This window comes from Ostrea edulis, chromosome 3, assembly GCF_947568905.1.
Source record: "Ostrea edulis chromosome 3, xbOstEdul1.1, whole genome shotgun sequence".
NCBI lineage: Eukaryota > Metazoa > Mollusca > Bivalvia > Ostreida > Ostreidae > Ostrea > Ostrea edulis.
The window spans coordinates 73,086,097-73,103,728 of NC_079166.1; the positions used below are offsets into that span (position 1 = coordinate 73,086,097).

The following is a 17,632-nucleotide window of genomic DNA, read 5'->3' on the forward strand; positions in this document are numbered from 1 at the left end:
CCCTTCACCAATATTGGTGATATCTCCATATGGGTGAACAATTTTCGAGAGGGACGTTATGCATGATACAATCAATCAATTCAATCTCTATAACAGCACATGTGCAAGAAAAACTAAATGCAAAGTCATGAAGAACAAGACGGCCCTTACCATAATTGCAAAATTCATGACCCCCGGGATAGAGGTTATGACTCAAGGGCGGGGCCAAACTCGGTATATATTATTTATGTAAAACATTTAAAAACGTCTTTTTTATTGCTATTGATTCTAAATTAAAATTAGATGGATATTTAGCATAAACATGTAGCCATTTACCAAAATTGTAAATTTCACGAACCTAGGGGGTAATTGATTGGTTGCAGGGTGGATCCAAGATATTATAATGACCATTGTCGTTATCACTTGAAAACTTCTATAAGTTTGAAGTTAGTTTTATAATAAATGCATATTTGGGAAAAAACAGAAACCAGAAAGTTTTTAACCTCTAGGACGGGTTCAACTTAATCACATCATTTTAATGTTAGATATATTATATCATATAAAACTTTTCGTTAGTATAGGCACTTTTGAGGACATTTAAGTATTTAGAACACACCTTGCTTTATACTGTTACGGAATATTGGAATTTGACTTAGATATTCAGAACAAGATTTTTTCTACACTTCATAACCCTTGGGACTAGTGATATTTTTTTTAAATACTCCTAATGATAGATGAAATATGTTGGCGTCTTGTTGTTTCTACTGCATATTTTGACAGGATTGTAACAAATCACTAATATTAGGCAATTAATGTCTGCTCCTATGAAAGTTGAAGATCGTTAGTCATAAATCGCGATAATTTATTGCATAGAAAATATCAAATATCAATGCGCTCATTGGGTATGAGAAAAATATATCCACAATAACCACACAGGATTACTTTAAGTTCATATGCATGACATCGTAATGAATTTAAAATAGAGTGAAGCATTTTCGTTTAAACCGGGCACAGCTTTCGATAAATCTTCCTGACCGGGAAATTACCAGTTCAATGCTCACTTCTTTCATGACCGCTTTAGATATTGGACATAACAATAAGCAGTGATTGTCCCTTCGCCAAACGCTTAGCATTTAGAAGTTAGAGTCAAGGGACGTTCGGATATGACCTAATCGATAGTCTCATGACGCTGCAGACGTTTAAACTTTTAGAGAACCTTCACTGCTGAACATCACGATCTTCCTATGGTAGTTGCAAAGTCCATGCTGGAACTGTATAGCTAATAGATGCCTACATATGCGTTTGATAATATTCTTTTCTCCTGAATATCTGTGAAAATTGTTTTCTATATCCTCCTGAAAACTAGATGTGGAAATTGGTATGAATCCATATCTCTGTTTATCTGTCCGCCAGTGTTTATACCCGCTACATCGCGTCTTGACCCTATTTTTGTCACATAAATTTTTCAGAAGGATATACATAATGAAATATTACATAAAACCAGATTATAGGACACGATATTGAAATATGGTGATTCAACGAAGGTTAAAGTCATTAACAAAACAGTCACATTTAGAAAAGATAATAGTTTCAGTTACATCACTTTAAGAATGTTAAAAAATGTTAGGTGTTATCATTTGGCAATAAAGTTGACAATGTAAAAATGGTATGTTATGACACAGAACGTAGACTCGTTGATCAAACTTCAGATTAATTGGACTTTTGAAACATAGTAGACTTCTGTCGAATAGGCATATCTTCATAAATATTAAACATAGCAAAATAATGTGTCATCATTGCCACAAATCTGATCTAAATTTACCAAGCCAACGATAAGGCCATCAATGCAAGGTTAAACTTTGATGTGGGGACAGACTACACAAACTTTTCGTATTGTCCAGTTAGCCCATATACGAATTCCGATTCTTCATTGTAAATCTGACTAGTGAAATAGCTAAAATTGTCAATGACTGTATTGAAAAACACCAGAAGCTCTCATTTGGCACTACGGAAAATATTACATGTGTGGAGGTTAAAAGTAATTGTGCGGGCCATAATTTGGCAATTGATAAATATCTTTACTTTACATACAATGTATTTATAACTGATGACATCTTACTTTCGTGTTTGAAATATGCAATCTTTCACCATTAACATACACAGTTTTTCATTTCAACATGTGTTAGCAAAACTGATGCTGTGACCATTTAAACTCTTGAATGTGTGTAAATGGGTATCTTCAATATTTATATATATAGAAAAGCAGATTTATAGTAATGATTAATATACACATATTTTGGTTTATATTCTGTTTCTGTAAATGTTGACGAGAGATCATTAACAACATAATTAAAGTGTTTGTCAATTCTTGATGGTAAGACATATTTTGAATGTACTTGTATATCCGCATTTATATATGTTGCATGTATCGTTTTATTAATCTGTATGAAAAAACAAACACAACGAACACTGATCAATCTCGCATTTCTTATCAAGAATATAAAATAATTAAGTGTAAGGCAAACACTAACCGCTGGACATACCAAAGGTGCGATCACGTGCTTAGGAGGAGTAAGCATCCACTGTTAACCAGTCACACCCACTATGAGCTCTATAACCAATTCATGAAAACAGAGTAATCCTTGGTCAAATTCAGTTTGTAAACAACGGACTAACATTTGGTATGAAACGCGTCAGACAGCATTTGATCGAATGACAGGTTGTATTGGTAATTGTATCTGAATAACAACGATATAACTTCAAAATGCTAACTTTAAACGGGACTGTTAGACCACAGCAATTTTAGCTCATTTGTCAATAGCTTGCCTTGATTTTAAAAAAATATTGAGGATATGTAGAATATGTTGTTGCATATCGAATCAGTTGGGAGACATAGACACTCTATGCCTTTAAATAATGTATCTAATATATCTAATGCTAGATTGAAATGGATATTCAGAAAGAACAAGTAACCTTTAACCAAAATGTAAATTACATGATCCAGGGATGAGAGTTTCAATATCAGAGTAGGCCATAATGAATGTGTTACATTTAAAATTCAAAGATTTCTTTAATAATATTGATACTTTGTAAACATTAAATGCAAATTGGAGAAAAGCAGAAAGGGGTGTACCAAAATTGCTCAAGGGCAGGTTCAAAATATATTATGGAAAATCGTCCATCACTTTCGGAGACATTTGTGTTAAAAGACATTACTTTGTTATATACTGCTGTTGAATGTTAAACTTTAGCTTAGATGAAATATGAAAATAACTAACAGTGATCAATCCCATACTCCTATAAACAATACAGATAGTTCGGCAAACACGGGCCCCTGGATATACCAGAGGTGGGATCAGGTGCCTGTAGAACAGTAGAACAAGGGATTATAAAGTTTAAAACCCATGGGGCTATTGACCCTTTAAATTAATAGTCAGATGAGCGATACGTCCTGTGGACCCACCATTATATTCTTACGAGGCAGAGTTTATTCAACAGATTGTACAGGAGAAGATATATTTTGTTGTGGTGACCTCCAACCCAACACATATATATATCAATAACATTTCACCTATTTGAAATACTCCTTTTCATTCTTATGTCTATTCGATTTATCCCAGTGAGCTTGGAATAAAATACACCACAGAGTCTTCCACATCTGCTTCATATTTGGATATTTTATTATCTAATAACAAACTGCCCACTCACCTTTATGACAAACAGTATGGCTTCTGCTCCACCATCGTCAACTTCTCGTATTGGTTTAGCAACATTGTATTATTGCAAGGATATGGTGTTTTGTTTCTCAATTGAATCGACACACGGGAGTACATGTATGTTTTGTGTAGGAGTGTGTTTGCTTTAAATCAAGAAAAAAGCTACTAAGAAATAAGTTGATGTTACAGGGATTTCAACAGTCTCGTTTAAAATAACCATTTCCCAAATTCCATGATTGTTTACCGATCTGATTTGACAAGAATATGTAGTCTGTCATTAAACATGTATAAATTCAATTTGTCTACGAGTTTGACAAAATATACATGATACTTACCATTGAACATTTTAAAAGTTTCACCACGTTCTGAAATACCGCTATGGAAATTGCCAAAGGACAAAGTAAAGACGTAAATTTCTGAAAACTAGAAATCGGAGATAAATCCTTTTGTTTTCAAGCAAAATTCCGAAATAGAACAGCTTAATTATAAAGATGGTTCGAAAGATCAAAATGAAGTTTATGCTGCTGCTGTAACCACAAACGACGTTTTCTCCACGCAAACTCCGAATGAAGCAATAATTCATACCGTCAAGGCAAAGATTATTCAATTGGCGTTTCAAGTATATTCAAATTTCTAATGACACACATTGTACGATATTCTCCGACTCCCTGCAGTCACTATGAAACATGAATATTAATCATTCAAACACTTTAAATGTATTAAACCAGCACTATCTCCTAACTAAAAAAGGTAAATGGTTTGAGTTCTTTTGGATTCAATTAGTATCTATGGTAACATGCATACAAAGCGGCAATAATGCACTTTGATATGTTATTGTAAACTTTAGAATTCCCTACACTGATCTACATATTTTATAAAGCTATATGTAAATTCTATTTTACAACAGATATTGGGGTTTCTTTGACAACTTTATTCTATTCAAAACAAAGTAAAAAACATGTAACGTTGCACTGAAACGCCAGAACGAAATGACGAATTTCAAGAACGCATATCGATTATTCAAATTTGACACATTCTCACTTGCCTAATTTGATTGTATATTGTTTAACGTCCCTTTCGAAAATATATCCCTCATATCCCTCATATGGATACATTACCATTGCCGGTGAAGGGCTGCAAAATTCTGGCCTATGCTCGGCTTTTACGGCCTTTGAGCAGGGAGGGATCTTGATTATACCACACCTGCTGTGACACAGTACCTCGGTTTTTGTGGTCCCTCAGATGGACCGCCCCATTTAGTGCCACTTCCGAAAATCAAGGGGGTATTGAAGACCTCAAAAGAATACCTAAATCTATATGTATATCTTGCAACTATCCATTGACTATGCATCACACTATTTTTAGAATGTATAGGTTTTTACTGATACGAATATACTTTTTATGACATACATAACATCGTGTTTAATACCGATCGTTAGGCCGTTCATGACACACTGATTTTGAATACGGATAACTCCGTTTACCTGATCAAGATTTAGGGCTAATGGCAGGTGTGACCGGTCGAGGGGGGATATTTACTCCTCCTAGGCACCTGATCCCACCTCTGGTGTGTCCAGGAGTCCGTGTTTTCCAATTCTGTATTCTGTGTTGCTTATAGGAGTTATGAGATTGATCACCGTTCGTTATCTTCATCTTTCTCGTGCAAATGTGAATGCCAAGAAAATTCAATATGTTGATATCATAATGAAAGGCAGATTTGTGATCTACACATTTTGGTATATTTATAGGTACAAGTACTTTGAAAAGCAACGGGAACCCAGCAGAAACACCACTTCTCCATTGGAAAATAATAGAAAAAACATGATGGTAAAACAGACTATGAATGTATTTCACCATTTACCAATTGTTTAATTACATGTATTTTCCAAGTTTTTTCTTCTTCCTTTTTTTAAAACATGAAATATATAGAGAGAACACAACTATCATACTAGCTACAGTATATCCAGATGATAACAAATGCTCTTTCATCGCTTGGGCAAATTTTTCCCTTTTAAAAATGTTCTTAATTCATCGGCGGAAATGAAGAGAAGTGGCTACGGTGTGTAAAATATCTAGTTCATTAAATGAATCTAAATCTCTATACTTTATATGGCCACCTTATACTTGCATACTTTTTCATATCTTGAACTTGACAATGTAAAATGATCAAAATTCCAAGTACTTACTGTACAGTAATTCAAGGCAAAATCTAATCAACTGTCACTGAAACTTTTACTCCTCTTATTCTTTAATTGAACACAATTCACAGAACATACAGGAGTAAGTGCTGTTTCAGCAGTCATTTATTTCATATTAGAAAGCTTGAGGGCAACTTGACAATTTACTAAAGTCCGTAAGCACATATGTAGAAGACAATCCAAGTCACTGAGGGAAATTATTGGATATCCTAGTTTGATCACTAGGATGAAGTAAGACGCTGATGGAAGCAAGTATTATAAGAAAGAGTCAATATGACTGTCATAATTATTGGGGTACTAAATGGAACTAAAAATAAAATTCTTTATCAAAAATATCCAAACACAATGCTGTAGGTCTAAGTGTTGAAGTTCATATGTGCACAACATCTTTATGATCTGTCTTACGGCTTGACCGTATTTGAGAGCGAGGGGAAAATATTGGCAGTAGTATATATACCCATAACAGGACAAAGATATTTGTGTTGATATCGTACACATCTGTGTATAACATAATCTCATATTATGAATATATATGCTGCAAATATTGCATGAATTGAAAGAGGTGTCAAGTACACATTATAATTATTGACATAGAGCATGTATTCAGACTAAGACATTTTCCCATTTATTCAAACCGTGGACAATATGATTCAAGTTTGATTGTAGGAAAATATTCCAAGTCTATTTCTCTAGAATGCCACTTCTAGAGCATCAACGTTAATCTAGCCACATGGGCATTAGTACAAGACTTTACCTGTCTGTACATATGTAAACCATCCTGATATAATTACGAAAAAAATTATACCACTTGAGCATCAATTATCACATATATATTGCGTGTATACACGTAACACTACACATCAGCTACAGATGTACACTATTTAAACAAACGTTACGCATGCAATATGTATATACTATCTCTGAAGTATTGTGTAGGCGTTAAAAACCCCACCACAAATGCTGTCTATTTTGATCGTTGACAACTTTGATTTCCGGTATACATACATCCTTAATTTAGACTTCAAGAATTTACTTTGATTTTGCTGATTTCAACGTTGCAAAGTTGACATATTCCCGTCGTCTTCTCCAAGTGTTTAGTTATTGGCGGGTTCCAAACAAACGACAAACATCACCGGGTAGTCTTATTGCTATATCACGTGTCGTCAAATCATAGAAACTTGATTTATTTTAGGCGTAGACATGAGGGCAATTACGCTCTATTCTTATATGACCCTAAATAGAGTTTAGTAATCATATCAAAATAGATTGATCAAAACGAGGCATTTGCCATGACATATCAGCTCATTATGATTTCATTACCATGAAAGATGGAGATAACGAACGGTGATAAATTTTATAATTTTTATGACAATACAAATTAGAGAGTTGGGCATACACGGACTCCTGGATATACCAGAGGTGGGGCCAGGTGCCTAGGGGGAGTAAGCATCCCCTTTCGACCGGTCACATCCACCGTTAGCCCTTTATCTTGATCAGGTAAATGGAGTTATCTGTAGTCAATATCAGTGTGCCAAGAACGGCCTAACAATCAGTATGAAACATGTCAGACAGTAGCTGACCCAATGATAGGTTGTATTGACAAAATACATCGTTATAACGACCATAAAATTTGTGAAATTCTGACTTCAAACGAGACTGTCGAAATCCTTCCACCATCAACTAGCCTGCTTCGATTCAAATACTGACCATACACAGAACAAACATACCCTTGCGTATCGAATCAGTTGAAATATATTAAAACCATAAGCAGGTGATAATGGGACATTGCTAAATATATATGGGAAATTGACGATGGAGAAGCTGAATTCATCCCATTAATATTTTTTTTTCAATTTAAAATATCTAAGTATGAAGCAGAAATGGATGACACCGTGGTGTCTTTTATTTCGAGTTCACAGTGATATATCGAATCGACATATGAATGAAAATCATTATTGTTAATAGATAATATGTCGTCTTTATATGAAAGATGAAGACAAAGAACAGTGATCAATCTCACAACTCCTATAAGCAATACAAAATAGAGAGTTCGGCAAACACGGACCCCTGGAAACACCAGACGTGGGATCAGATGCCGAGGAGGAGTAAGCATCCCCTGTTGACCGGTCACACCCGCCGTGAGCCTTATATCCTGATCAGGTAAACGGAGATATCCGTAGTCAAAATCAGTGTAACAAGAATCGCCTAACAGTCGGTATGAAACATGTCAGACAGCATTTGACCCAATGATAGGTTGTATTGACGAACTAGATCTTTATAACGACCATATAATTTGCGAAATGCTGACTTCAATCGAGACTGTTGAAACCTCTGTACTATCAACTTGTTTGTCAGTAGCTTGCCTCGATTTAAAAACTGACTCTACGCAGAACAAGCCCTTTCGTATCGAATCAGTTGTGAGATATAAACATCCTAGGCAGGTGATAATGGAATAATGCTACATAAATATGGGAAGTCGACGATGGAGAAGCTGCAATCATCTGTTTGTCATACAGTTGAGTTGTCGTTAATGTCTATTTTCAATAAAATATCTAAGTATGGAGCAGAAGTGGAGGATCTAAATGTCTAATGAAGGCAACAACAAGAGTTTTTTTCTTCTTGCGTAGAAGGTTTTGAATAAATTCTGCTTCATAGGAATATAAAAACAGTTCAGCTAACAAAGGATCACAATTTGTGCCCATGGGAATTCCAACAGACTGTTGGAAGACGTGATCACCGACGACCACTATAATATTGTCAATGAGGAACCCCAGCATATTTTTAATTTCAACTTCAGAGTACTTGTGCATGATTAACAAAGTAATTTTTGGATGGCATATCACTAGCTTTGTATATTTGCGTTTTCATATTGATTTCAATCGCAATTATAATTTTGTTCACAAGACTGTCCCAGGAACTAGGTTGGGTCTGCAAGAAGTGTTCAAATTTTACATAGGATTTGTGGATATTTTTTAAACAATATACATATATGTACCATTAACATGCCTTTATTACAGTACATTTAATATGAAATTGATATGCAGATATATAACTGTTATGCATATTCAAGGTTGTTCGAGCAATGGTCTCGGACGTTTTAATTGGGAGTCAAGATGGTTTGATAATCTGTATAGGGTATAATCAGGATTTTCAATTGTTTGTGTCGAGTTGCTAATTCATTCTAACATTACTGATACCGGTAGTGATTTCAGATATATGAGGCATGTTTTATACCGATTGTTAGACCGTTCGTCGGATATTTATTTTGACTACCTGATGGAGATATACGGCTTACAGTGGATGTGGCCAGTCGTCAGCGGATGCTTATTTCTCCTAGGCTCCTGATTCCGCCTCTGGTATCCAGGTGTCCGTGTTTCCCCAACTCTCTATTTTGTTATTCCTTGTAGGAGTTGTGAGATTGGTCACTGTTCGTTATCTTCACCTTCATTCATCACTATTTTCTTCACTTTTTATCGCGATATCATGGTATATTTAGGTAGTGATTGCAAGGCATCACGTAGTTTATTCATGTAGTATCTATAAACGAGACTATTTTCGTTTCCGATTCTGGAAAACTTCAAGCACTTAAGCATCACTAATAATGACAGACGATGGAAACAAAGACTTGTCAGCTATAACCAGACACAGGGTAAAGTGAAAATATGTTTAAAATGTACAAATAAAATACAATACAAATGAAAAATCCCTTACGTGTTAATTATCTTTTAAATAATAGGCATTAGGCTCCAAGTCTCCATGATACATATATCCCCCCCCTCTTTAATTTTCAGTCTTATAGCACGTGAATTTAATTCACAAACCACTAGGCTTATTAAAATAATAATATATAATGCTATGAATTTCATAACATGTATAGCCTATAGTGTTAGTGCAAATCAATCTAAAATGCTACTATGTAACGTGGATGTTAAGAGAAATCAAACTGTGTGTATTCTGAAAAATAGCACTTGCTGTTAATATCTTTTTTTTCAATTAGTTCAGTTATTTATTATGATATAAAAAATAAGAAAGTTTTGTTGTTGTTTGATAATCGCTTGGTTTGAAAGGACAAAAAAAAAAAATAATAATAATAAAGACGTTGCAGGTATCAACGTCACAATGCATAGTTTACATCGGGTGGGTTATATTTCCCGCGTTTTTAACATACATTTCCAGAGCATTACTATACAAGTAATTTCAAACAGAAAGTAAGAAAAACATCCCCAAAGCAACAATACTATCATTCTAGGTGGAATAAATTTAATTATAAACATCAGGATATAGGGCTCACGGCGGGTGTGACCGGTCAACAAGGATGTTTACTTCTCCTATGCACCTGATCCCATCTCTGGTGTGTCCAGGGGTCTGTGTTTGCCCAACTATCTATTTTGTATTTCTTGTAGGAGTTATGAGATTGATCACTGTTCGTTACATTCACCTTTCATCAAAACATTTTTAAATGTTTAATATAAGTTAAGATAAATGCATGTAAGATGCATATTCATTGTAATTATCACCTGCAGCATTTATGCAAGGAGGAGGGGTAATTATAGTGATCATAGCGCCATAGTAAACCTGAAAACCAATATTGATACTTTCAGGGAAAATTCCTTCTAACATATGTTAAAACATATTTAAAAATAAAAAATCATTGGTCAGTTATTTTTCAGGGGGTGAAAACATGTCTGCTTTGGTGAATAATTGCCTTGTAAAAATTGCGAAATTGCTCATAAGCAGCCCTGCTTCTACTTCAATTTGATAGAGGAGTTTGATCACTTACCCTTTTTGTATCATTTTTAAACACCATCTGAAATACCTGTACCATCTATTGTGGAAAGTCGAGAAGAATGGTTACTTTGACAACCGTAGTGTCACGATTCCCGTGAAAACCATATATGATACTTTCATAATGAATTACAGATACTGTGGACTACAAATCAAAAGCATTCATATATTAATTAATTTTCAATTACCCATGCAATCACTACCTTAAGTACAAAAGAACACGATACACGTATATGGCGTGGCAATAATATTTTGATTCAAGGTTTTGTTTATTTTTAGGATGCAACAATGTCACCACCTTCCTAACAACTTGAATGAGAAAATTATGGATAAATCATCATATAATCGGAAAATGCAGCAGATACGAGCAGAGTATTGCAGGATGAATTCGTAAAGATATTCAACATTCACATATCTTTCGCAGAAAACTACACGTTTCGACACTGTCCAACATATATACAGGTTTTGTAGATAATGATAAACCACTTCACAATGGGAAAGTAGAAACAAAAAATGTGGTTTTGTCACATTAACGACTTTCTAAAATAACGCCATGTATAGCTTTACTCTCCTTTTGAGACATGTTCACTCAGTTGATATGTCTTGTAGAACACCAATGTTACGGTTATTCTTTACAATAATGTCCTTTCATACAATTACAAATTATGCATAGTTAATACCTTTTCATCTTGATAATCCCGCATTTTGTATAGTCATATATAATGTAATTAATTCCACTAGTCTACAAGGAAATAACGTGAATGTGATGGGAGTCTTTCCAAATACTCTAAGACGGAAACGCAGCCATGTACATCATAAAAAAACCGAGAAGAAAAAACAAGTATAACTGATGTCACGCTTGATTCACTTTTACCTTACGTCAACAGCCAATTAGATCCACATCATATTCGTAAGAAATTTTACTCTGTTCCTTTGAGAGTTTTTACGTAAGCTATTTGAAGGAGTCACAGCTATTCTATACTTGGAGTTTTCAACACCTGAATATAGACTGAACTATATGATTATGGATGTTGCCAATCACAGGCTCTTTAAACCATATTGAAATATATACGATGTTTTATCTATCAAGAATAATAACTTCATTCATATGTCGATTCGATATATCCCTACAAGCTCGAAATAAAAGACACCACAGAGTCGCTTACTTCTGTTTCATACTTAGATATTTTATTGAAAGTATATTTCAACGACAAACTAACAACTCAACCTTATGACAAACGGAATGAATTAAGCTTCTTTATTGTCAACTTCCCATATTACGTAGCAATATTCCATTATCACCTGTATACGGTGTTTATATCTATCAGCTGATTTGCTACGCAAGTGCTTGTTCTGCGTATGGCTAGTTTTTAAATGGAGACAAGCTACTGAAAAAAGAAGTTGACGGTGCAATGTTTTCAATAGTATCGTTTAAAGTCTGCATTTCGCAAATTATATGGTCGCTATAACGATCTAGTTTGCCAATACAACCTATCATTGGGTCAAATGCTGTCTGACTTGTTTGATACCGATCGTTAGACCGTTCGTGGAACACTGGTTTTGACTACATATAACTCCGTTTACCTGATCAAGATTAGGAATCTCGGCGGGAGTGAGCGTTCGACAGGGGATGCTCATTCCTCATAGGCACCTGATCCCACCTCTAGTGTGTCCAGGGATTCATGTTTGTCCAACTCTCTATTTTGTAATTATTTCAAGAGTTGAGATTGATCACTTTTCGTAATCTTCATCTTCATATATTATCAGCTGCATGTGATGTTTTCGTCTCTCAACTGATTCGATACAATTTTTTTCCCGTATGATGGGTTTTAGATTTAGACAGACTATTGATGTGACAGGGTTTCAACAGTTCCGTTTAACGTCAGCGTTTTGCATGCTCCATGACGATTATAACGATCTAGTTTGCATATGCAACCTGTCATTGTGGTAAATGATGTCTGACGTGTTTCATACCAACTGTGGTCCTGGAAATATATATACAGACAGCAGCATCATACAGATATAATATAAAATAGTATGTTGCATACATACATGTACACTATCTATATATTTAAAAGTGAAAATAAATAAATAAATAGATAAAAATGAAACTGAAAATAATCAAACAAAATTTGAATGTATATGTTCTAAACTTCCAGAATGAAAAAAACTAAGATAAGCGGATTCAAAAGTTTCCAGTGTTCGGTAATTTTTAAAACATTCTGGCATATCATTTAATCACCGCTGCTATTTTGATCATCATTCAACATTTTCATTCAGCATTGTATATACAACACCATTTAGTAGACTGTCTGATATATTGAATTATTGCAGATTGGTTTTTGTGATATCCCTACATCATTGTAGGACTCATGTTCAATTTCTGCAAGTCTGCGATTTCCCTTTTGTGATTAACTTTTCACTGATTGTTTAATACCAGTTTATGTTTTAATCATTGATATTCATATGTATATATTTGATTTTCATAAGATTTAGCGTACGATGCAGTCGTTGTTTCAGTCATGTTGATGTATGTTATAGGTGATAAAGGAGTTTTTATTTCGTTCGTTTTCTTCTGATATCATTATATACATGTATCTTAGAGCAAAATGGAAAAGTCATTCTGTAAAGCTTCGATCCATGTATTTACGCGAGCCATAAATGATGACATATCTATATGTGCATGAATTGAATCTATTTTTTAAACGGAGTTATCCGTAATCAACATCAGTGTGCCAAGAACAGCCTGACAATCGATATGAAACACGTCAGACAGCATCTGACACAATGAAAAGTTGTATTAACAGATTGTCTATTTATCAATGAAAATATTACTAGCTTCTAGTATATTTAATAAAGGTTACAAAATCATTATCCGATGTTGGTTTTCCGCCGAACTGAACTCTCGCACACAATTGTTATAAATCGGCTGGCAAGTCAAATGAATGAAAGGTAAATATAACGAAAAGTGATCAATCTCCTAACTCCTATAATGTAAAACCTACTGTTGTCAAATCGGTTGGAAATCATAATCGATTAATCAGTAGCATCGGATGACTGTAACCGATCGATGGTCGGCATATAATTGGATTGGAAACTTTTTGGGTTAAAAAATATAACAAATGAGTAACATTAAAATTTCAAGATCATTGACACTCACTGTATGTAGTCACTATAGTGTGTATATTACTATACAAGTGTTTTAGATAATAGAAATCTTAATTATCATTCACTTATGTTAACTTTTCTGAGTCAAGTAAAATGTTGAATTTTCATATGCACAAGGTTTATTTGAATCTGGAAAACCAAATGAAACAACTGTTTTATATATATACTTTCTTGCAAATTTTACATATTGCCCTTTCCATATGGAGGGTTTTTAATCCCGTGGGGATCCGGGTTAGAATATGTCCTCAGTACCCCTTGCTTGTCGTAAATAGGGCGGTCCTTCGGATGAGACTGCATAAACCGAGGTCCCGTGTTATAGCAGGTGTGGCACGATAAAGGTCCCTCCTTGCTCAATGGCCATAAGCGCCGAGCATAGGCTTAAATTGTGCAGCCCTTCACCGGCAATGGTGACGTCTCCATATGAGTGAAATATTCTCGAGAGGGGCGTTAAACAATATTGTTATTCAATCAATCAATCGAGGGTTTTCATTGAGGGGGCCCCGACTGCACTCTCTGCTTTTTACGGAAATCAAAGTGTTTCCAAACAACAAACTCTGTTTTTCGTCCTTGGTGGTCGAAAACGTCTTCTTCGTCCATTATTTTTACACGTATAATTGAGAAACCCTATCTGATCATTCCGGTGATAAATTACTTTTGGAAAAATTCAAAATAACTATCACCGTAAAAATGCAAATACATTTTGTTTCATTAATACAATGAATTTAATATTTATTTTTGACATTTTAAGGAGACTTTTGAGGATCCGGAACGGACTCCTGCCGTACTATACCTTATTTTTAGCATGTTTACATGGTGGACAAAGACAGAACTTGAACGGTTGTAAAAAGACTGCAAAGCTTTTATTTGAATTGAAATAGGTACTAATACTGTATTTTAATCGGTTACATGCATAATCGATTATGAAATCTCAAATCGATTGTTGCAAATCAACAACCTTTCCGATTGATTATCGATTAAATATCGATTCTCGAGACAACACTAGTAAAACCTTTATGGTGCCAATTTTGATGTACCAGATATGCATTTCGACAAATATTGTCTAAGCAATACAAAATAGAGAGTCGTGTAAACACATACCCCTGCAATTGCATCTTTTGAAAGCACAGTTGGAGTATAGATTTGAATTGATAGTTCGTTTACAATACAGTTCTAATGATGGTCCTAACAAAGACAATTTTGTTTCAAACTTTGTCAGCTGGAAACTAAATACATTCCTCATGTAACCTATATAATTGTTTTATCACTTCTGGTTTACTAAACATAGAAGGGTTGAAGGTACGTACTTTTGTTTTGATATGTGTAATGCGGGATTTTGATATTCCGCTTACATTTTTAATCCATTCTGACAATGTATGAAGTTCTTCCTTTTCATATTTAGTCCATCGTCTGGTGAAATCTTCGACAGAATCCATAATAGAGATGACGTTTTGTCACCAATTAAAAGACCGGGGATTTTTGTATTTAGGATCTTTTAGAATAAGTGATTTCAGCTCCCCATGTTCAACAATATCATCATCACCAGTGATGGCATGCCCAGCTGGACTATAGTTGAAAGAAGAGAATAACAATAACACGTAAGCTGATTACATGTAAAATGGTACATTGTATATATCTAGGCACTGTAAAGTTTGTTTATAATCAAAGACTTTGTATACAATGATAGAAGTTTATTTGTAGGAAATACAGGATGTGTACTTGAATTTGAAATAAGTTGAAATAGAAGACTAAACTCTTGTATGTCGAAGAATGTAGGTTATGTTGACTGCATATGTCCCTTTGTTTGTAAATTGCTTGTAAAATTCTTAATGTAACAGAGTAAAGTTTTGTGCGAATATGATTTTTCTTCGTCTTCTTTCAACTATAGTGAATTGTCTGTTGACGGAAAGTAAAATGGCATCAAACGCGACAATCAGTTATGCTTGGTCTTTTATATGAACGATGTCCATGGCTGTGTTTCCGTCTTTGAGTATTTAAGAAAGAGTCCCATCACATTCATGTTATTTCCTTCTGGACTAGGCACATTCCCTACATCATATACATTATCATTGCATCTATATGGAGATGTAATACCTGGAGTCCTGATCCAGTGATCTTCTCGCTGTCGACAGAAAGGGATACTTAAGCTTCTCAGTTCAGTTAAGGCTTCCCGAGAACAATTAGAGTGCTGTATATAAATGTACCCCAGTGCACTTCGCACCATATGACGTCACAATATAAACGACGTGACGACGTACAAGTTCTTACAGTTGTATCGCGGGGAAAATGTCATAATAGTATGTCGTTATTTACTACCGTTATCAAGTGATAAGCAGTATATTTGAAAATTTTTCTTGTCAAATGGTTATCATATATTATTTCTTTTTCATATCAAAGCACTCAGCATTTATCATATTTAGTTTGCGCGAAAGTGATGTTCATTTTATATTGTTACCTTGAAATCGCCCCTATGTATTCTCCTGATTCCGATTAGCACTGCGTTTTATTTACATAATTATCGCAACCAGCTGCAGTAAATGTAAAAGTGCAGCAATGTACAGTGTATGGCGGTGCTTGATGTTTATATCTTTATACTCTTAATACATTGCTATATCAGAAAAGTGTTGAGAACAACTTGTAACACACAAAGAAACCCCTATCTGGATCTAACAATTTCTTGCATATTCTCGAATATTAAGAAATATGCTGCATTAGATGCATTTTAAACTTCTTTATATCGAAGAATCTGTTCCCAAGACTTTTCAGTTAATGTAAAGAAGGCTGTTTTTCAATATTAAAAACGTCGGCCTGCATGTAACCGATATCGTTGCACTTTTGAAAATATCACAATCATCTTTGTTGAATCTAAATATATAATGCCACGTGATAGTCTCGTGATGATAAACACATGCCTCGATGAAAATATATGGAAGCTTACTGGGTATCGGTTTAAACGTCGTTTCGTTCTCGGATATTTTTCATGAAGTATTATCTATATAAAACACTAAAGACTATTTTATATATTTATTTTACTTTGTTTTTGGATGGTACGCCTTAAGGTTGATCTATCCTCATGTAATGGCATAGGTTTATGCAAAAATCTTAATAATTTAAACTTTGCGCATGATCGAAATATATCTTCCTGGGGAATTTTATTCACTGGATATAATAAACAATCTGGTAAACCATTAATAGTGAAACAGTTTATATTTTCCATAGACAATCAGTCATTTATGATTAAAAAATGTTGTCAAGGGCAATAACTCCTATGCTGGAATTTCCTCTACTGGATGTCTATTATACATTGGTTTCCCTAATATCTACAATTAATCTATATGTATTTATGAATTAGCAGTTTTAAATTGATGATATTTGAATTTTGTCATATCAATAAGTTTTTATGTATTTTCATTATTCTGTTTAACGAAAATATGTGATTTTCTGATGATGATGTATACTTCTGTATCAACTCTCCGAATAAAGTTACTGTAGTAATGATAAATTTACCATATACCCTCTTATGCATTTTAAATCCACATTTATAAGATATGAAATGTAATCCAAATTATCAAAAATACAGACATACAGTGAACTTATATTTTGTGTATGCAGTTTTGTATGTGACACAGCCAATATTTCCACAAAAAACCCCATTCCGTTGATGCATTGTGATGTCATTGTGACGTTATCAGTTGCAGAAGATACTGATAAGGAATCAGAAAAGCACAGTGTGGTGATCCGGAAAACCGGATCACACTCTGTGAAATCCACAGTATAAAAAAAACCTCG

At 34.3% G+C, this 17,632-nt stretch overlaps 1 protein-coding gene across 9 annotated transcripts in view; it reads left to right on the forward strand.

Annotated features, from left to right (window-relative positions):
* LOC125673478 (uncharacterized) overlaps nucleotides 1-17,359 on the forward strand; it is a 110,246-nt gene extending 92,887 nt beyond the window's left edge. For 5 of the 9 annotated variants that reach the window (XM_048910047.2, XM_056158874.1, XM_048910046.2 and 2 more), the window contains 2 exons: nucleotides 5,444-5,522; nucleotides 10,958-13,356. In XM_048910047.2, the coding sequence (XP_048766004.2) occupies nucleotides 5,444-5,520 (77 nt within the window). In that variant the 3' untranslated portion in view covers nucleotides 5,521-5,522; nucleotides 10,958-13,356. Of the gene's footprint in view, nucleotides 1-5,443; nucleotides 5,588-10,957; nucleotides 14,725-15,245 lie in introns of those variants that run through there. The other 4 variants (XR_008801212.1, XM_056158873.1, XR_008801210.1 and 1 more) reach the window with 3 other exon arrangements.
* The last annotated feature ends 273 nt before the right edge of the window (nucleotides 17,360-17,632 follow it).